Below are 22394 nucleotides of genomic sequence, written 5' to 3' on the forward strand. Positions count from 1 at the left end.
CACCTTTTCTCTCTTAGCTAAAATTCCCATAATCATACCTCTTAGATTTCCAGGAAGAATTAATAAGGGTTTTAGCAGTATGTGCTAAGATCTTCTGGAATAAGCTTCCAGGACATAAAATAGCCCTGTGTTAGGAATGAGAGACTGGGTTTTCATTCTGGGTGAAAGAAACTTGAACTCACAGCAGTGTACACAGCCGTACTTGCAGATGTAAAAGGATATGTACCTTTATTTCTGTGTTTTATTCCCAAAAGATTTAAAGCATAAAGCAGTAAAGACCATATTCAGAGCCTTTGCCAAAGGGATTTTTCTGCAAAAATGCAGACTCCAATACCAGATAACTTTTTTTTTTTTTTTTTTTTTTTTTTTTTAATGCCTGGGTTTTTGGAAAGATGGAAACTTTAGAATGTTACCTGGTTTCCACCTGCTTCTCTAGCAAATGTTTTTAGTTCAGGCACTCAGCTATGAGTTAAGTGTTTGTGAATTTGGGGGTAGGGAAGAAGGGTGAGGTGACTGAAGTAGCTCTCTGCTGTTATTTTAATGTTTTTGTGGTAGGGAGTACCTGTGTAGACTTTCTTATTCATTGGTTTCAGGTACCTTGACTAAATGACCATTCCCTAAAATATATTATGTGTTTGTTTAAAATGGAAATTAATGGCTTAAAGTTTGGGACAGGAATGTACACCAAACCTGGATATTAATGTGTAGACTGTTGTCTTCAGTAGCTAGTGTTGAAGTCAGTAAAAGAATCACAGGATCAAATAGCAAATTATTTTCTTTCCTATGGAAGAGCTGTGCTAATCCCATCCTGTCCTGCAAATCTGTTTTCCTAGGCAGTATCTAACCTGTACTCACTCTGGGGAGAACTTGCCAGAAAGCCTGCAGACAGAGGGTAAGGGGTAGAAAGGGGGTTAGACCCAAAGTTTGGAAAAGAGGAGGTTATAAGACTTTTTGCTTCTATCTGTTGTTTGGTTTAAAGCCAAGAAGCATTGATTGTACCCTTTCACTATTCTTACGTCTTTTGGACACCGCTGACCCTGCTCATTGGCTCCCCACATTACTGCTTTGGAAATGCTCATTGTTTTCTTTCCTGCCTTTGCTGCTGCCTGTTTCGGTCACACCTGCTCATGAGAGTTCATCCCCTTCTGTAAGAGTAGATTCCAAGTGCTAGAAGTTTTTATGTGTAAGATAGGAACCCCAAAACAAGACATACCTCAATTATAGTAAACCGGCTGAAAGGATGGAATGAAAAGTTACATCACGTGTGTGATATTTTGCATTTTTCATGGGAAAATCATCTGACTTTCCATAAAGTCAATATCCAAACTTCAGTGTTAAATTTGGATTATAAACATAAATTTCACAGAGTTTTGTTATTGGAATTCAAAAAATTTCCTGTCAAGAATTATTTTGCTGCTTTAATGTGTAATATGAGTGTTTTTAAATAACACAGGCCTGAGGTGAAAATTCCTGATTAAATGGGGTTGAGCATTGTGTGCAGGAGTGCAGAACACTGAGGCATGGATAACCTTTGATTTACACTTTGTTTTTAGGATTCATATATAGTTGGAGCACCCTTCAGATTACCGTGAGTTAACACTTTTGATTGTTTTTTTTTTTTTTTTTAAGATTTATTTATTTGACAGAGAGAAATCACAAGTAGACGGAGAGGCAGGCAGGCAGAGAGAGAGGAAGGGAAGCAGGCTCCCTGCTGGGACTCGATCCCAGGACCCTGACACCATGACCCGAGCCGAAGGCAGCGGCTTAACCCACTGAGCCACCCAGGCACCGAACACTTTTGATTGTTAAGGCATTTTGTGATGACTTGCCTTGAGGTAATGCAGAATCCTCAGAGGACAGGTTTGTGTTCGAAAAATGGGTCACAGTTGCACCTAGCTGTTGATTCTGGGAGTAACTTAGCTATAATAGCGTTACTGGTTTCTTTACTCTTGGTCAGTATTGTGCAGATATAGGTACCATCCCGACAGGTTTAGCATCTTGGCCCAAAGTCTTCTGGATAAAAGTATGGGAGTAGCTCTCTGTTGGAGGAAAGCAGTTACCTTGAAGGGCTGGTTGGATTTTTTTGTCTTTTGACAGAACGCTTAATCTCTTACTACGTTAACACCTGTGCTCTGTGCGTTCTGGCTCTGATGCCATCTGTCTCCTGAGTCTGTCCTTTCTCTTGAGACATTTTTTTTAAGCTGTAATTTTGGAATTGTTGTGAAGCTCAGAAGATATTAGAGACCTGTCTCCCAGATATAACTCAGAGTTAACAAACACAGATTCTAATGTCTATTTTCTCAGATAAGAGGACTAAGCTTAACATGAGAAGTGATTGTTCTAAATTAATACAGCGAGTGGATGATAGAGCCAGCACTGGAACACAGGTCTCTTGATTTCCAGCCTGGTATTTCTAGAATTCATGCACCTCGTCCTTTGCTCTGTTGGTCTCTGATTATTTCCTTCTACTTAAAATTTCCACCTGTCTTGTGAGACTCTATAGCTCCCTCCTCCTCCTGTCTGATAGGTCTTTCTTGTCTTGGCACTTACAGGCTTCCTCCCCCCGAATGCCACATTCCCTGTGGTTCATTCTGTTGGCTCTTCATTCCTCTTGTACAGAGGGGCCTGTGTATTCCTGCTGCACTAGCCCCTCTTTCTGGGACCAAGTTTTAGGTTGCCCTGCTTGTTCTCAGAACCCGTCGGTCTGATTGGCCTATTGAAGGAGTTCTATCTGTTGGAGGCATATTAAACCCAGCAGGTTTAAAAACAGAACCAATTTCTTCTCTCTACTCATCTCCTGAGGCTAATCTAATTCTATCCCCTCCACCCAATTAGTCTATTTTTTTCCAACTAGACTAGTGTTCTCTTGGGGGAAAGAACTGTGTTTGGGGTGTTTTGGTTTTCATTTTTTTATTTTTTCAGTCACTGGAGGCCCCTGTACAGAATTCTGGAAGCTAGATGAACGCATATTTGTAGCTTTTCTTTGGAAACCTCTTTGCAATTTCTGTAACTATGGTGTTGATGTGCTCTGTCTCTCTTGGCTCCTGCATCCTTTCATAGCTGCTGCTTTCTACTGCTGCTGCTAGGTCAGGTCTCCCTTGGAGGAGTGTTTTCAGTCTGCTCTTTCTCCCTTCTTCCTTAGTTCTTGCCTATTCACACCCATTACTCTGTGTGGAGCTCTATCCCACTAGTCATTCTGTTTTTCCCCAGACCTATCCTTCTCACCCTTGGTCCTTGGATGGGTGTGTCGTCCAAGCTCATCCCTCTGTATCCCTGACCTCCAGGAATGACTACTGAGGTCCTGCTTAAGTCCAGGAGGTTCTGTTTTTGTTTCTTTGCCCAACATGGGTCTCGAACTCATGATGGTGAGATTAGGACCTGAGCTGAGATCAAGAGTTGGATTCTCAACTGACTGAGCCACACAGGTGCCTGTTAGTTTAGGAGTTTTCAAATGAAACTCAAACTTGCCTTGGATTTTGGACTTCACAAAGCTGAATTTAGTGCTGCTGGTCAGGAGGTTATATCTGTTCTTCCATCATGCCACTTTTCCTGCGCATGTTACCCTGAGTTTGGGGAGGTCTCTCATTGCCAAGGTTTCCATATGTTTCACATGAAATAGAACAGTTTTTCCCTGCCCTTGTGAGAGCCTCCCATACAGCTTCAGAGTTGCCACGGAGCAGTTCCCTGGCCTGCTCAGTCTCCTCTCCTCCTCTCCATTTCTCATGCTATCTTGAAGGGGAGGAAGAGGAGATGTGCTGTCTGATATCCTGATTTGAGTCCTTGTGCTCTGTTAACTGGTTGATTTTTGAACAAGATTTTCAGTTTCTCTAAGCATATCTTTTCCTTTGCAATGGGAGACTAATACAGGCTTATACACTCTGGGTCCTGCACAGTTGGGTCATCTAGGTCCTGTTCTTTCACCAACTGGACTTGGCTCCGATTACATTCCCAATCTCTGGCTATTGCGGGAGTGGCTTATCCCCTATTCAGGGAGCAATTTTGTGCATTGGAGTCCATCTTTCTCACACTCTCAGGACCTTTTGGTGCATTGTTGCTGCCACACCTTCCACCTCTGTCTGTAAACACAATCATGTCTCTCGCACGTTGAGACCACATCTTCGTACAGCACTCCCCTCGAGCAGCCAGCCTCACCGGCTTTGCTTAGCTCTTTCCCATTAAGCTTTTCTACTGAGTAGCTCCCTCCTCATCTTGACTGGCCCACCCTTTGTTCATCTCTTAAAGCCTTGAGATGGGACATCAGAGCTCCTCTCCCTTCTCACGTGTGCATTTCTGAGTGTCTTTTCCAAGTTCACTATGCCCTTAGAAACATTTCTTCAGTCTTTCAGGGTGGTCGGATTTCTGCCTGGATGTTCCTGTAAGATCTTCAAAAAGTGCCAGTTTGATCACCTGCTCCATAAGGCAGAGGTTCTCAGACATTTTCCTCTCAGCACTCCGTTACTGAGGACCTCAAGAGCTTTTGTGTATGTGGATCGTATCTATTGATACTTGCCCGTTAGAAATTAAAACTGGAAAAATAAATTAATCTTAAAGTTACAAATCCATTACATATTAACACAATTAGATTTTTGAAAACCAAGGAAAATGGGAAGAGTGAGCATTCTTTACATTTTTGCAAATCTCTCCAGTATCAGATTTATTAGAAGATAGCTGGATTTTCCAGTCTGTTTCTATATTTAATGTGTTGCCATATGTTGTTTTGGTTGAAATAGATGAAGAAAATTTGACCTCACACAGATAATGTAGTTGGAAAGGGGAGGACTCTTTGGGTAGCCTTTTCATTTTATTGTGGGTATTCCTCTTGGATACTACACCAAAACTCTGCAAGTTTTAACTTCCTCAAGGTCAGTTGCAACATGGAATCTGAAGCCAGATGGGTGTACTGTTCTTAACTTTGTTACATTAAAGCATATTGATCCTCCTATACTTTGGCTAGCTCATTCACCCATGTCTGATTTTGTAACCCTATACTTCAGTCGTTTGACAAATACTGGTTCACTGTTATGCAATATTGCATAGTAAATGTATTACATATTCACATATACACACTATGCTGAGACGCTAGTTAATAACATCACCAGTTTCAAAGAAAAGTCTTGAAGTATTGAGGAAGGGTGTAGGTGAAAATTTCCCAGAGTTCTGTTTTTTCCTTCAAAGCTCAAACTTTAATCATTGGCAACAAGTACAGACCATTAGTATTTTATTTGAAGTGTCTAGCTTGCTTTGTTTTCAAGAGAATGCTTGCCAAATACCCAAAGTTTGATAACCATAGTAGGTCGGCTCTTTCAAGTAAAAAAGAGGTTTCATTAAATAAATAAATAAATAAATAAATAAACCCAATTCTTTCTGAAACTCAGTCACATAAACCCGTGGCCTTGAAACAACTACTATATTTCAATATGCAGCAGATGGGCTTCATGCTTGCTTCCCATTTGTCTCACAGAATATTGAAGGCCCGTACTCAAGGTTCAAAACTTAATAAATACAGTTATTTTTTAAAGATTTTATTTATTTATTTGACAGAGAGGGTTCACAAGCAGGCAGAGAGGCAGGCACAGAGAGAGGAGGAAGCAGGCTCCCTGCTGAGCAGAGAGCCCGATGCGGGACTTGATCCCAGGACCCTGAGATCATGACCTGAGCCGAAGGCAGCGGCTTAACCCACTGAGCCACCCAGGCGCCCAATAAATACATTTTTAATGCTTTCTCAAGGACCTTGGTCAGAGAACCTGGCTGTTTCTGTGATTGAAGAGCACGGAGAGTACCGTAACTGCTTACTACAGTTTATTGGCATTGCCTTGCCTTGATTCCTGCTAAGATGCCAATTTTACCCACTGCAATTATTTTTGTACCATTATTGCAAATGTCAGCTTAATGAGAAAAGAAATTGGTATCTTAAAATTATGAAAGTAGTTTCGGTTTTGTCGATCCTTGGAAGGGTCTTGGGACCTCTGTGGGTCCAAAAGTCCTCCCTTGGAGAACTACCACTGCACAGTGAAGGTCAGGATCCCTGGTGGTAGCACACAAAGCCCATCATGATCTGGCTTCAGTTTAATGGCTGGATTTAATCCCTACTGGTCTCCTCTTTGACCTTTTTTAAAATAGAGAGAGAGGGTTGCCTTTGGCTCGGATTATGATCTCAGGGTCTAGGGATCGAGTCCTGCATCAGGCTCGCTGCTCCTTGGGAGTCAGCTTCCGCCCCCACCCTGCTCATGCATTTGCTTGGTCTCTTTCAAATAAATAAATAAATCTTTAAAAAATATTTAAAAATTGAGAATGTCTGTATAGTATATAGTAAAAGGCACTAATTTTAAGTGTATAACATAGTCTATTTTACATGTTTGTATTATTTTTAAACACCTAAGTAACGGCCACACTGATGAAGATACCGAACATTTACAGTACTCATTAAGGTTCCCTTGTGCACTTTCCCGCTTGGTATCTCTGTGCCCTGCCCTCCGCCCCCACCCCCCTGCCAGGATTAACTCCTGCTCTGACTTGTGTTGTCCTCAATTGGTTTTGCCTATTTTTGAACTTAAAATGAAGTTCTGTAGCATGTACTCTTCCTGAGTCTGACCTTTTCCCCCCCACTTAATTTAGTATCTGAGATTTCAACAAGTTGCCATGAAGTTCAAGTTTATTGCTGTTGTCCCAGAACCAGTAGTGACTTACTACACCTAAACTGTGCAAACAGTGTGATGGATGCTGAACACCTGCTTGCTTCCTGGGGTCTGGGATTTGGGCATATTCCAGGCAGAGGCTGTCTGTGTGACCACCCCTCAATAAAAACCCGGGGAGCTAAGTCTCCAGCAAGCTTCCCTGATTGGCAAAAACTTCTGTGTGTCGTCCCAGCTTATTGCTGGGGGAGCTAAGCAGTTAAGCTTATGTTGTTTGAATCCTTTGGAAGAGGATCCTGGAAAGTTTGTACTTGGGGGTGCCTGGGTGGCTCAGTTGGTTGAGTGACTACCTTCAGCTCAGGTCATGATCCTGGAGTCTGAAGATTGAGTCCTGCATCAGGCTCCCTGCTCAGCGGGGAGTCTGCTTCTCCCTCTGACCTTCCCCCCTCTTATGTTCTCTCTCTCTCAAATAAATAAAATCTTAAAAAAAGGTTTTACCTGATTTCTCCCACACTTTGTCCCATATACCTTTTCCCTTTGCTGGTTTTCCTCCGTATCTTCTGGTTGTGATAAATGTGCTCAGTACAACTGTATGCTGAGTCCTGTGATTCTTCTAGTGAATCATCAAACCTAGTGAGGGTGGTCTTGGAGACCACTAACACAATGGGCATTAGTTTTTGCTTCTCTTCAGAGTTTGAGTATAACTAAAACTGCTGTGACTGTTCTTGTACGTGCCTTTTTACAGTCCATCTTTGCCCTTGCATTAATGAACCTGAGTGCAATGCTGGGTCATAGGATGGTGTCCCTTGCACTTAAAATTCTAGCATTAGTGTATTTCTAGTTGCCTAAAAGCATCACTGTTTCATAACTCCTTGCCTTTTGTACATGTTGTTCTTTTTACCTAGAATGCCCTCCCCACTCCTATGACTGTTTGGTAAAACCTTTTTATCTTCTCACCTTCCTACTATTCTTGTTATTTCTCTATATATTTATTGCTGGACTTAGCGTACAGCACATGTTTGCTTACGTGCTTGTGTTCCCATTAGACTCACTCTTTGGTGCACAGATTATCTTATTTATCCTGTCTCCAGAATGGCTCCTGGCATATGATGCAAATACAGTCCGTAAATGTAATTATAACTTCTGGGTCTACGATCACCAGGTTATGTTGTTTATGAATTCTTTGTTTGTTGTTCATGTGAATTGTCTCTGGTCCAAGGGGTTGAAAACCCCAGTTCCTGAAATGACTGAGTTGCTTAGAGAAGAAAGTGGAAGGTCAGATCTGACAGAAGAGATGGACTTGGTGACTGAGTATTGATTTTGATCTTAACATTGAAGAAAGGAGTCACTGCTGGTGTTGGAGGTTGGGTCGAGGTGGTAGAACATACTTGTGAAAGTGGTGTGAAATGGGTCTGCCTCTCCTGGGCTGTCTGTGTTGAGTCCCTGCCAACACTGCAGGTATGCGGAGTGCTGCTTAGATCAAGGTCCTGCTTAGATCAAGACCTTAACCATTTATCAAACACAGAACTAACAGCCCATCTAGCTAACAGTTTGACAGGTAAGTGGGACAAGAGCTACGGTTGCAGTGACCATGTGTTCTGGATATTCTTGAGCAGTCATGGTATTAAATATCCCTTAATGTTCTCAGAAACCTGTCTTGGAAATTGTAGTATTTCCTTTTCCAGAGAGAGAGAGTGAGTGTGTGTGTGTGTGTGTGTGTGTGTCGCATTGGCTGTATCCTGTAGAAAATGAAAACTAACCAGAAAAGAGCAATCAATGAGAAGGGGGTTCCTGAATTCAGAGAGTGGAGAATGATTAAGGATCAGATCTCCAAAGATACCAAGTAAGATAAACCTGAAATATTGGTTGGGTTTGGCAATTACGAAGTCATTAGTTTAGCAGCAGTTCTTTAGTGTTTGTGTGTGTGTGTGTGTGTGTGTATGTGGGAGGAGGTCATACTAGCCGGATATTGTGGGTTAAGAGGACAAGCAGAAGGTTAAAAAAGTAAGTATAGCATATTTTCTAGAAGGTTGGTAGTAGAGCAAGAGAAAGGAGGCAGTGGTATGGGAGGAATTTTAAGTCAACAAGGTGTGTTGGTGTTTTTAGGATGAGAGAGCCTTGGGCATACTTACAGACTGATGGGAAGGAAGCAGTGGAGAAGAAAGTGGAAGGTCAGATCATGAAGGCAAAGAAAGAAGGAGTGCTATCTTGAGTCTTGTATCTGGTGATGGATTCACTTTTCTTTCTCCAAGTAAGGACCTGCAGCCATTTCTCCTTTGTTCCTGGTGACCCTCCCTGTCCAGCCCTGTTCTGCCACTTCCTTTTCTTAGTTTACTGTGTTCTGTATCCACTCTGTATGTTCTCTGTCGTTTCTCATGCTTAGAGAAATTCTGATTTCTCATTCTCTAGATTAAAAGTCCGAGTTGTCAGGCCATCCAGATACCTTATTTAGTTCTTTCTTGTGTATGTAGCATTTTGTACTTAATCTCCACTTACCTAACTAGATTTTTTTCTCCTGCTTGACTAATTCTCCTTAGGCCAAGGATTATGTTTTATTTACCTGTAATCTCAACATCTAACCTAACAGGTTTTTAATATTTATGAAATATTAGATTGAACTGTGTGAAACTGCCATTTTGTTGGTTGCAAAAGGTAGAATGTTGACAGTTTTGTATGGACCAACTCAATAAATTTTAAGTTTTTACAGTGTTGCACAGAAGACCTGAGGTGGAAGTTCAGTTAAGGATGGTCAAGGGGCGCCGGGGTGGCTCAGTAGGTTAAAGCCTCTGCCTTCAACTCAGGTCATGATCCCAGGGTCCTGGGATCCAGCCCCGCATTGGGCTCTCTGCTTAGCGGGGAGCCTGCTGCCTCCTCTCTCTGCCTGCCTCTCTGCCTACTTGTGATCTCTGTCAAACAAATAAATAAAATCTTAAAAAAAAAAAAAAAAAAGAATGGTCAAGTAAGAGTCAAGGAGAAAAATCTAGAGAAGCTTTTTTTTTTTTAAAAAAAGATTTTATTTATTTATTTATTTTAAAGATTTTGTTTATTTACTTGACAGAGATCACAAGTTGGCAGAGAGGCAGGCAGGCGAGGGGGGTGTGGAACAGGCTCCCCGCTGTGCAGAATCAAGACCTGAGCTGAAGGCAAAGGTTTAACCCACTAAGCCACCCAGGTGCCCCACAGAGAAGCATTTCTTTTTTTTTTTTTTTTTTTTTTTTTTTTTTTTTTTTTTTTTTTTTTTTTTTTTTTTTTTAAAGATTTTATTTATTTATTCGACAGAGAGAAATCACAAGTAGGCAGAGAGGCAGGCAGAGAGAGAGAGAGGAGGAAGCAGGCTCCCTGCTGAGCAGAGAGCCCGATGCGGGACTCGATCCCAGGACCCCGAGATCATGACCCGAGCCGAAGGCAGCGGCTTAACCACTGAGCCACCCAGGCGCCCCAGAGAAGCATTTCTTAACTGTAGAGTCTGTAAAGTTCAAGCAGAAACTGACTTTGAATGACCAGGTGACAAAGCACACATGGGAATTTGGCTAGATGATTTACATTTTTCCCTAAAGAAAACATATCCATTCCTCAGGTGAAACTGTAGCATTTCTTAGTCTTTTGTCTGAATGATAATTTTCTAAGTGGGTATTCATATAAGGTCTGTTCAAAGTTGTAGTTAAGGGGCACTTGGGTGGCTCAGTGGGTTAAGCCTCTGCCTTCGGCTCAGGTCATGATCTCAGGGTCCTGGGATTGAGCCCCGCATCAGGCTCTCTGCTCAGCGGGGAGCCTGCTTTCTCCTCTCTCTCTGCCTCTACCTATGATCTCTCTCTCTCTGTCAAAAAAAAAAAAGAGTTGTAGTTAAATAGTATTTCCAATATCATGAGTATAAATGCTGTAGAGGTTTTGCTCAGCTTTATTACTGTAAAAATAAAGGCAAATTGCCAAAGTAAATCTCTGAACCAGTTCTTTTGGGGCATCTAAGTTTATTGTTTTCTGTTGATGTGTCATGTCTTTTTTTTTTTTTTTTTTTTCTTTTTGTAATCTCTACACCCAGGGTGGGACTTGAACTCACAACCCCAAGATCAAGAGGCAAATGCTTAACTGATTGAGACAGCCAGATTCTCTTCTGTTGGTGTGTTTTAATTGAAAAAATCTAAATGTTCAAGATTAATGCTTTCATCTGAAAAAAGCCTCTCTAATTAGAATATCTTATCCTCAGAAAAACTTTTTAGTGTGAACATCATTTTGCTGGAGGCTTAGTATTTTCCAGTGTATGGACTCCAGGTTAAAACTTCCATCTGGAAGAATAAACTGTGTGTCATTCAGACAGTCTTCCCCATAAGTCTCTCAACTGGCTTTTCCATGAAGCCATGGTAAATGATTAGCAGGAATAGTCTTGAGGGGGTCTTTGATATAGGTACTGTGTTTTTTATTAATGGCAAACTGAGTTATAATCAACATAGAGGTTGTAGCGTTGGAATTTATTTATGACCATTAAGTATCCACAGACCTAAAAAATGGCCATGCTGGATTTTATGGTCTCCAAAGGCAAGGCCAAGGTTTTCGAATTAAGCAATTCTAGCATACAAATAAGTATGAAATTTGGGGTCTTAATCTTTAAGTAGAAAACCTAGTGAGGTGGTATGGGTTCAGATTTTTAAAGCGTTATGAGTGATCGTTTCAAACCACAGGTGCAGAAAAACCTCCAGTTAAAAGTACTAACCCAGTGAGGGGCACCTGGGCCACTCAGTGGGTTAAAGCCTCTGCCTTTGGCTCAGGTCATGATCCCAGGGTCCTGGGATAGAGCCCCACATAGGGCTATCTACTCAGCAGGGAGCCTACTTCCTCCTCTCTCTCTCTGCCTGCCTCTCTGTCTACTTGTGATGACTGTCAAATAAATAAATAAAACTTTAAAAAAAAGGGGGGGGTGGTGCCTGGGTGGCTCAGTGGGTTAAGCCTCTGCCTTCGGCTTGGGTCATGATTTCAGGGTCCTGGGATTGAGCCCCGCATCGGGCTCTCTGCTCAGCAGGGAGCCTGCTCTCCTTCTCTCTCTCTGCCTGCTTCTCTGCCTACTTGTGATTTCTCTCTCTCTATCAAATAAATAAAAATCTTAAAAAAAAAATAAGTGCTAACCAAGTGAATGGGCTTCTTGGTGAACTTGACTGGGATGAGCCTAGCCGTGTACTTTACGGATTCCTCATTACTACAAAGTCTGCAAAGTAGATGGTACTCTGTTCTATACCCAAGGCTACCAAGGCTCCTAGAAGACACTTAAGTGTTAGTATTTGTACTCCAAAGCCTGTGTTCATTCTGCTTTGTGAAACAGTGATTCAGTTTTGGGGAAGATTCTTCCCTTGTGGAAAAGGGGAATGCTTTTTTCTGACGGTTGTCTCCTTCCCTCTCCCAGCTGAGAATTACTGCTGTAGGAGACCAGTGTGTCCTGATGGGATTGCCAACTTTTACCTATTGAGGAGAACATTGAGATCTGCTCTACAATAGCTTGTATTATAGCAGAGATTCCTCATGAACTGTTCTTTCTGACAGTAAGGAGGTACAGCTGGTTTTGTCTCAACACCATTTTTAGCCAGTGACAGTAAGAATTACTAGCATCGCCAAGTAATTTGCTCTTTTGATCCGTGGTTCTCAATAGTATTATGATTTGCATTTCAAGTCTCTGATCCTCTTAAAGCCTCCTTTCCTGTCCATTGTGAAAGACCAAATAAAGGTTTAAAAAAAAGGACAGTCCTGCAAATGATCTCACTTTGAGGCAAAATATGCCAAAAATAACCATGAAAAGTATCAGACAACAGTAGTATAACTAAGGGAAGGGGGTCTTTTTCTTTATGGTAAAACATTGGTATGAGCTCAGACCTACGCATCAGTTAAGATAGAGTATACAAAGGAATAGGTGTGGATGAAAGGTCTGTGTTTTGAAAATGAGAAACTGAATTCTTTTAGCTGGAGAGTTTGAAGGATCACTAAATTGTGTTGTTAGGGACATGTTTTAGGCAGTTCAATTTGTATCCTGTCTTTAGTCCTTTTAATTAAAATTTCTAAGTAAAAGGATTAAGAAAATTAAGCATGGAAGGGCCTGCGGTCTTCAAAAGAATAGTTGGCTTTGTCCTCAGTACGTTTTTTCCTTTCAATAGCAAATGGTCTTTTCTTCAGGTATCCTTGTGCTGGCCTCTGACCCCTTGGAGTAATAGTGATGATACTGCTGACCAGCATTCTTCTGTTCAGCGTGTATTCATGTGCCGGGGTACTGTGCCAAGCATGTTATGTGTATTCACATAAATATAAAATCTAAAAGCCACATGAAGCCGTAGTATGCCTTTTATTCCTGTTGCACCCCTAAGCAAAGTGGTAGGTCTGCTTTCCCTCAGTCATTGCTAGCTTTGCTTTTCCTGGCCCCCGCCCTCCCCCACCTTCCAAATTGGTTTTTTAAGGCAAACCATTGGTACTTAACTGATGTGATCAAGCAGTTTGGGATACTAATCAAACATTCCATTTCCTTTTGGTGTCCCTGAGCGGGAGTGGGGTAGGGAGGCACTCCGGACGGCATTTGCTGGGGTTTGAAGTTCCGGTCTATGTTCCAGATGGGATTTGGAGCGGGGAAGCTTTGGCCAAGTGCATTTCTAAACTGGGTCTCTTCAGGCTGCTTGAGATGGTAAGATTCTTAGACTTTGCCCTTCTCCTGGGGAAGTGGGTTTCTCCCGGAGGGCCTCTGGGCCCGTGTCTTCCCCAGACGACTGTGGCTTCCCTCCCTGGTTCCTCCTGTTCTCTTTCATGGTTGCTCAAGGTCTCCTGAGACGCAAATACAATGTTTACCTCCTTGCCAGGATCTGGGAATCCACAGATTAAGAGCACATCCGTACTGGTGAATTAAAATCAGATTAGTATTTGTGTATTAAGAGGGGCCTCTTAAAATTTGGAAACGTCTGATGTAGGAAATAATTCTAACTCCTTAACCTAGCATGAAGCCTTCTTTCCCGTTCTCGCTCTTGTATAACCATGGTTTGCCACACTGGACAACTTTCGATAATGCCCCTCTGTCCTCTTTGTGCTTCAGACCTTCTTCCTACCTTTTCTTTCAGGCCCGTCCTTGGCTGAGCGGACAGTGAGCTCTGAGCGCCCTTGGCTGAGAGGACAGTGTTTGACCACAGCAAACTGTAGCTAGTGTGGTGGCTGCTGACAGCATGATCAGATCTTCGTTCCCCTTCTAGACTTCAGAAATCGTTGGCTGAACGAGTCTAATCTGCCTACACTTTGGTTGCTCACTGTACATAGCAGACAGTTGGTTAATGTTGATTAGGCAGCAAATGAGTGAAGTTTGTAGCCCTAAGACCTGCAGATTGATGGTGAATGCTTGCATCTTACCCTTTGTGATGTTGCCTTAGTGAGGCTGAGAATCATCTTCGAAATCTACAGTTGTGAAAGGGGCCTTGTGTGTGTGGCTCTCCGGAGGGCGTGGGAAAACAACCTTGCAGGACTGTGTGTTCTGTTCCTCCTGACAGCTTGCAGAGGATACCAGTCTTTTAAAGAGATTGAGAATGCTGTGGGACTCAAGTTTGACCCTTTAAGGCCATCCTGCAAAGTTGATAAAATTCTTAGGTACTTCTGGTTATTCTCATGCGTACCTGAATTGTAATAGGCTATACATAGAGACACCCAGCTTTTTAAAAGTTTGGTTTTGGGGGCACCTGGGTGGCTCAGTGGGTTAAAGCCTCTGCCTTCGGCTCAGGTCATGATCCTGGGGTCCGGCTATCAAGCCCCGCATCGGGCTCTCTGCTCAGCAGGGAGCCTGTTTCCTTTCCTCTCTCTCTGCCTCTCTGCCTCCCTGTGATTTCTGTCTGTCAAAATAAATAAAATCTTAAAAAAAAAAAAAGTTTGGTTTTGAAGTGACCAGCGATAAGATTCTAGGTGCTAGTTGCCTTACTTGGTGTGAGTTTTGTTTCTTTTCCTTGAGGTAATTGGGAATTGTGGAGCAGATGAGTCAGACTTCCCTTAGAAATGACACTGTCAGCCAGTATGTCCTTGCTAACTGTGTCAGGCTTCAGATATCCTGAGTGAGAGAGTGAAGAATGGTCCCAGATTTCTGTCTGGGATACCTGGTGGATGCTGGTGTTGTCTACTGAGCTAGAGAATAATACCAAGGGAATCTCTCTGATTGCGGCAGGGGGTGTTGGATTGTCTATCTGCATTGCAAGTTCAGGGTCTTAAATGAGTTCTGTACTTCTAATGACTATGTTCAGTTGTACCACTGGAACAATTCCTTTGTGTGGTGCTTGTACTGCTCTTGGTGCTTTTACCATGTCTTCTCCTGTGCCTTTAGGTATGGAAATAGCAGCCAGCGTATGCCAGGCACCATGTTAAGTGCTTTATTACATCTTGTCAAAAGGGTGGTAGGAAAAAAAGGTGGTAGGTACTCTTCCTGTTTCACAAATGGGGAAACTGAGGCAAAGAGGTTAAGCAACTGAAAATAAAGGGCAGAACCAAACTTTTTAAACAGCTATGTAGAGCTATAATCCACATTACCATAAAATTCAGTGATTTTTTTTTTAAGTATAGTTAACAGTTTTGTGGTCATCACCATAATCTAATTTTAGAATGTTTTCAGAATCTCAGAAAGGAGCCTTGAACCCTTTAGCCACCATTTCCAAAACTTCTTCTCTCTTCACCCCTAGATGAAGGCAACTCCTCTAGATTAGATTTGTCTATTTTGGACATTTCCTATAAATGGGCTCATAATAGGGGGTCTTTTGTGACTGGCTTCTTTCACTTAGCATCAAGTGCTTGAGGTTTATCCATGGGAAGCACATTTCAGTGCTTCATTTTTTAAAAAAAGAGTTATGTATTTAAGAGAGAAAACATACAATGAGGAGGGGCTGAGGGAGAGGAAGACAATCACAGGGAGCCTGATGCAGGCAGGGCTGGATCCCAGGACCCTGATGAGATGACGACCTGAGCCGAAACCAGGTCAGATGCTCAACTGACTGAGCCACCCAGGTGCCCAAGTGCTTCATTTTTTAGATTTCTTTACGTTTTATTTATTTATTTATTTATTTGACAGAGACAGTGAGAGAGGGAATACAAGCAAGGGAAGTGGGAGAGGGAGAAGCAGGTTTTAGGCTGAGCAGGGAGCTGGGATGTGGGACTTGATCCCAGGACCCTGGGACCATGACCTGAGCAGAAGGCAGATGCTTAACAACTGAGCCACCCAGAGGTGCCCCTCATTTTTTAAATTTCAAGATAATATTCTGTTATATAGATCTACCTCCAGAATTTTCTGGTTCTACAGTTGCTGCTGCCATACCATATTAATTCCTATACAAGTCTCATTAGAAGGTTCTTGGGGGGGTAGTATCTTGTATTTTTCTGTGTTTTTCTTATTCCCTCTTCTAGTCCTCTCAGGAAACCTTGCTCATTATTGGATTCATTAAGTGTTTTAATATATAGGCAAAAAATTCAAGTCCTTGTTACTTTATCTAACTCATTGTTGGCTTGGGAGAAAGTGGGGGGCTTATTTACCATAAAGGAGTATAGAAAAAAAATAAGTGTCTTTTTTTTTTTTGTCTAGGATGAAAACCTAAATATCTTTTTCCTGTGTCTAGGAAGAAGAAGCTGGGCGGATAAAAGATTGCTGGGACAACCAGGAAGCACCCGCGCTCTCCACTTGTAGCAATGCCAATATCTTTCGAAGGATAAATGCCATATTGGATAATTCTCTGGATTTCAATAGAGTCTGCACTACACCCGTAAACCGAGGAATTCATGATCATTTACCAGGTGACTTAGATTTGAAACCTTTAGTGTATGTTTTTGTACATACACTATGTATGTATGTAAACCTGTTTCTCAGTGGCTTTCTTGTGAAGCCTATGAAGAATGACCTTGAATGGTAATACTGGCCCCTTTTTGTAGCTTACTTTGTGAATAGGGTTCCCCTCTGGATGAAGACTGCCTTTGATTTATGATGCACAGATCTCTTTTATGACCCATAAAAAGACTGGATAAAAAGGGGTAGGTCAAATATAGCAGGACTACCTATGTAGAGGATTATAATGTGAGTCATGGATCTAATTACAGGTTTTCTGGTAGTCACATTTAAGAAGGTTTTTTTTTAAGAGGGATATTAACATTTTATCTGAACTAACATATGTAAAATAAGCTAATATCTAGTTAATATAAAAATTACTAGTGAGATACCATATTCTCTTCTTAGTGTCTTTCACATTTTCAGTGTGGCTCTGTTGAAACTAGCTATGTTTCTGGTGCTTGGTAGCCATGTGACTAGTGGCTGCTGTGGTGGACAGTGAATCTCTTAAATATTTTAATTACTTTTAACTGTGAAAGCAGGTCAACAGGCATTTAGTTCTGATGAATTGTGGGCTATCCCATGGGCTAGTGGAGGGGAGACAGTAGCATACCCGAAGACGGCACTTCACAAGAAGGCTTGGAAGTCCTAAAAGGTGTCATTTCATAATCTTCTGTGGACGTTGCAGAATGCTGTAAGAATGTTGAAGGAATGTTTCTTGTTTGAATTAGTTTAATTGAAAATGAACATGTTTTTAATTTTTTAAATGTGCCTTGAAGAAATTTGGCAGTAGTGGGGTTTGCAGAAAAAGTACTAGTAATTGCTGGTTTTTTTCATCATATATCCTTTGATTTAAATCCTAACTTGACAGTGGAAATAATTCCCTTAAAGATGCAGGTGTATGTGAACATGAAGTAGCTAAATGTCTGAAGGAGAGATTTCATGACAAACAAGACTGACTTGTGGTAACTGTAAAATTTGTTTTTTTTTTTTTTTATTAAATTGTTCTAACTGGAGGGCAAATGGGAGAAGGGCACAGTGGGAACTAAGAATGCTAGTTGGTCTTATCTCTTCTAACTTCCAAGAAAGTACAAGTTTATTATTCTGTTTGTTGGTATATGTCATGTGCTAATGACCCTTATTGTCCTTTAGCTTATGCAAGCTAAAAACTCAGAAAATCTGCTTGATTCAACATACGTGTTCTGTTTTTCTTTGAGAAAATTGTATGAATTTTATTCCAGTATGAATGACAGCCAATAATGGCTTAAATCTCACTGAGTTACCTCAGACATGTTGGGAACTTAGGCACACCTCAGGGAAATTGTGGTTTGGGTTCCAGACCACTGCAGCAAGGTGGATTTTGCAGTGAAGCGAGCCAAAGGAATTTTTTGGTTTCCCAGCAATGGAAGTTATGCTTACATCATATTGTAGTCTGTTAAGTGTGCAATAGCATTATGTCTGAAAAATAGTATATACTGTAATTGAAAAATACTTTATTGCTAAAAAATATTTTAGCAATACTTTAATAAAAATATTTAGCAATACTTAGCAAAATACTTTATTGCTAAAAAATATTAACCATCATAAAGTCCTAGTTTTTTCACTGGCGGAGGGTCTTGTGTTGATGTCACTGCCTGCTGACTTTTGAGGGTGGTGGTTGCTTAAGGTGGGGTGGCTGTGGCAGTTTGTTAAAATAAGACAACAATGAAGTTTGCTGCATCATTCGACCCTTTCAGGAATGAGTTCTCCCTAACGCCCAATGGGGCCTGATAGTACTTTGCCAACAGTAGAACTTCTTTTAAAATTGGAGTCGATGCCATGTTACTGATGAGAAAACCAAATCTCCTCTGGGTTAGAGGACTTGTGCGGGGCTACCTAGCTAGTCAGTAAGGGCCTAATTTCAGAGGCACACCAAAGTCTGCTGTAGCAGTGCATGTTGTTTAGCATCAGGGCACTTCCTCATGCTGGGCTCCCACAGACAGCATCTTTAGGTGTCCGCACGTGTGTACCCAGCTTTGACTTCTGTGTCTGGGCTGGTCTTGGGCTCCAGAAGAAGCTGTGATACTGCAGGTCAGATTTCCACTGCACCCGGGGCTTACTCCATAGAGCCCTGGCCTTTGCACCTGGATCATGCTGCCCTGACCTTGGGATGTCTTGTTTGGCTGTTGGGCGAAGAAGACATCATTATTTCATTCTGAGACATTCACAGGTTCCAGGGATGAAGACATGGACATCTTTGAGAGACCTCATTCAGCTAGAACATTAAGCAATGATCAGCTCAACCTTGGACCTGTAGTTCAGGTCCATCCCTGCAAAATCTGGCTTGAGAGTCCACATCTCTTACTGTACACTTGGTCCCACTGCCACAATTGACCGAATTCATCAGAAATTCAACACAAATAGGGAATGCCTACCTCGTGCCAGTCACTGTTGTTAGGCTCCAGGGATTCCTGACTTGATATGGCATCCTCAGAACCTCCTCTCCCATCATGGATGGGAAACAGAAGGAAAAAACAAACTCAGTGGAGAAATAAGTAAAATAATTGACAGTTTTAGTAAGTGCTATGAAGTAATAACATTTTGAGTGACCTAGGTAGGAACTCTCTGAGGAGGTGTGTTTAAAATGGAGTCCTAAAGGGAGAGAAAGTGCTGGATCATGTAAAGAGTGTGAGGAAAACATTCCAGACAGAAAAGGTTGGACTAAGGCTTTTGAAGGAGCTTGGCATGTTTGAGGCACTGAAGGAAGAGTAGGGAAGGGAGTGGGAGGGCCAGAGTGGGCAGGTACTGTGGGCTGGGCAAAGACCCTGGGTGTTCTTGTGAGAGTTGTCAGCGGTTGGTGGCCAGTGATATGAAAGAAATATTTGTCCTCTGAACTCTGATTTCCCATTTCTCCAGCAAAAAGGTGGAGGACAAAATGGAAGCCACACCTCTGAGCGGGCTGCCTTCCCATGGTGGAGAAAACGAGTGTTGACTCATCGTTTTCTTTTGTGCTTGGGAAAGATTCCTGGCATTGCTCCTGGGTTTGCCACTGCAGCTTCTTTACAACTCAGCCTCAAAGATCACTTTTTTGCTTTAAAAATCATCATGTTCTTTGACTCACTATGTCCAGATCTGAGAATGTCTCCGAAGGAGTAATAATGAAGACAAATAAGGATTTATGTAGAAGGATATTTAGAGCATCATTATGATGGTGAAGATTTTGGAAAGAAAAAAAAGAAAAACAAAAAACCCAAGTGTCTCCTAAGAGGAAAATATATTTTTGTGTATTTATGTGATGGAGTATTATGTAGTTATTAGAATAATACCTTTTGAAAATAATGGCTTTCTGTGTGTTCAGTTACATAAAAATTTTTGTAATATAACATAAAATTAAGATAGAATACTAATACATACATAGACACATTCTCAATTTTGAGACATAAAATTAATATAATAATATAAATATTTACAATGGAAAAAACTGGGAGTCCCTTCTCTCAAACCCTGCCTCCGCCTTATTAGCAACTAAGTATATGTAATATTCTCAATCCTTTGTTGTTTTTGCAGCAATCTTCACAGCCTCTTCACTGGGAGTCAGTCCCATCTCAAGCATCTTTGCTCACCCACAAGACGCAACTCCTCATTGTTAAAGTTTGGTCACAAAATCACAGCAGTTCAGTCCCATCTTCAGGCTCCACTTCTAGTTCTAGTTCTCTTGCTCTTTCTACCACATTTGCAGTGACTTCTCTCCATGGGAATCATGACCCCCTCAGAGTCATCAGTGAGGTTTGGAATCAGCTTCTTCCAAAGTTCTGTTCATGTTGATATTCTGAATTCTTCCCATGAATCGAATGTTCTTAAGGGCATCCAGAATGGCGAATCCTTTTCAGAGGGTTTTCAGTTTACTCTGTCCAGATGCACCAGAGGAATTACTATCTATGGCAGCTATAGTCTTACAAAATGTGTTTTGTAAATAGTAAGACTTGAAATTACTTCTAGATGCATGGGCTACAGAATGGATGTGTATCAGCAGGTGTGCAAACCACAGCACTCTCCTTGTACATCTCCATCAGAGCTCGTGGGGGACGAGTTGCATGGTCAATGAGCAGTAACGTTTTGACGGGAATCTTCTGAGCAGTAGGCCTCAACAGCCAGCTTGAAATATTTATTACACCATGTTGTAAACATATGTACTGTCCAGGCTTTGTTGTTCTGTGGGGAGAGCACAGGCAGAGTGGGTTTAGTGTTAATTCTGCAGGTGCCTAGGATTTTCAGCGAGCACAGGCTTCAGCTTAAAGTCAGCAGCTGCATGAGCCCCTGACAAGACAGCCAGCCAGTCGTTTGAAGCTTTGAAGCCAGGCCCTGCCCTTCTCTCTCTTGCTGTGAACGTCCTAGATGGCATCTTCCTCTGCAAGAAGGCTATTTTGTCCACACTGCAAAGCCTTATTAGCATATTGATTGAAATATTGTAAGAATTACCACCGTGTGACTCAGAGACAAGAAGTGAGCAAATGCTGTTGGAAAAATGACACCGATAGGCTTGCTAAGATGGGGTTGCCATAAATCTTCAATTTATAAAAAATGCAGTATCTGTAAAATGCAGTAAAACAAGATATGCCTGTATTGCCTTTTTCCATGTATTATATTTACAGGGTCTTCATATTGATACTTTTAAGTCAGATCAGTGTATTTTAATCACTGTATAATAGTAATATTTTACATAAATATAATATTTACCTGATCCTCTATTGGTAAATGATTTTTGCTATTGTAAACAGTGTTTTGGTGAGCATCCTCGTATTACCTGTCTCTTGTGCATGTAACAAGCACTTCCTGAGCCTGCGCACCTAGAAGTGAATTGCAGAGTGATTGGGTATATACTGTCTTCAAATTTAAGTTGCTAAATTCTTTCTCAAAGTGAATTAATCAGTTTACAGTCCTGCCAGGATTTCATGAGAGTTTTTTCCTACATCTTTGTAGACCCTAATTGTTGTCATAATCCAAAATTTCAGTCAGTCTTAGGTGTAGAGCCTACTTAATTTTGTTTCTGTCTATATTGTGAAATATTTTCTACAGTTAAAGAATACAGGTAGCATATATGATCTGGCATCACCCAGGAAAGATCTCTAGACCTCAGCCTCAGGGTTCTTCCTTTATCCTTGGCTGTTTCTTGAGATTCCATTGTATATAATTAAAAATCACTGGCTTAGATGAAGTCATGTAGGAAATGCTGTTCAGCTACATAGCTGAACTGTTAAGTGGAATATTCTCTGCCTAGAAAATTGAATATTCAAAAATTGAATATTCTCTGCCTAGAAAAATCCTTCTCTTTCTAAAGTGTGGTTTGGTTCTCACCTCTGAGAACTTCTCACATTCCTTTGCTTCTGTTAGATGTAACGAGATCATTCTTGGCTATTTCAAATTGTTCATTGATCCCACTGTGTGGTGTTCTAAATGTAAACGTACACAGTCTCAAAACAGGGAAGATAAGGTATAGTTTTGAAGAAGCGTACTCAGTTTGCCTGTTTCATAATAAACCTGCACGAAGGTGCAAGCCCTGGCTGCAGATTCGCTTGAGAACAGACCCTGGCCGTGTGCTTACTTGCTCTGATCTTGGCTATCCCTCTGAGATTGTTTGCTGAACTGTAACATGGGAGCAATAGCCGTACCCCTCTCTAGGATTGGGGGGGAGCAATTGAATAAGTGTGTTGAATTTGTAGACTAATGCCCATAATGGCACTTACACACCATGTGGTGGTACTGATGGTGATAGTCTGGGTATATAGAGAGAACAGTTGTGAGAGAACATGCTTTAGGGTCATGATGTTGAAGAGTTGGATTCCTGGTTTCTGGTTTAGACTGTCAAGGACCAGGTGTTCAACACCCATGGGTTCCCTGCTGAGTACTGTGCAATAGGGTGGGTGTCCTTATACAATTGCTTAATGTATACCTTCTCACAAACTGGGTACCGAAGCTGAAAGAGG

At 41.5% G+C, this 22394-nt stretch overlaps 1 protein-coding gene across 8 annotated transcripts in view; it reads left to right on the plus strand.

The window, feature by feature from the left end:
- Positions 1-22394, plus strand: part of CPEB1 (cytoplasmic polyadenylation element binding protein 1) — a 98368-nt gene that overhangs the window by 4260 nt on the left and 71714 nt on the right. For all 8 annotated transcript variants that reach the window (XM_059179911.1, XM_059179902.1, XM_059179897.1 and 5 more), the window contains exon 2: positions 16229-16403. Coding sequence is in view for 7 of the 8 variants with exons in the window: in XM_059179902.1 (XP_059035885.1) it covers positions 16229-16403 (175 nt within the window). In the remaining variant the exon portion in view is untranslated. The remainder of the gene's footprint in view (positions 1-16228; positions 16404-22394) is intronic.

The sequence above is a fragment of the Mustela lutreola genome, chromosome 7 (genome assembly GCF_030435805.1).
Source record: "Mustela lutreola isolate mMusLut2 chromosome 7, mMusLut2.pri, whole genome shotgun sequence".
NCBI classification, from domain to species: Eukaryota; Metazoa; Chordata; class Mammalia; order Carnivora; family Mustelidae; genus Mustela; species Mustela lutreola.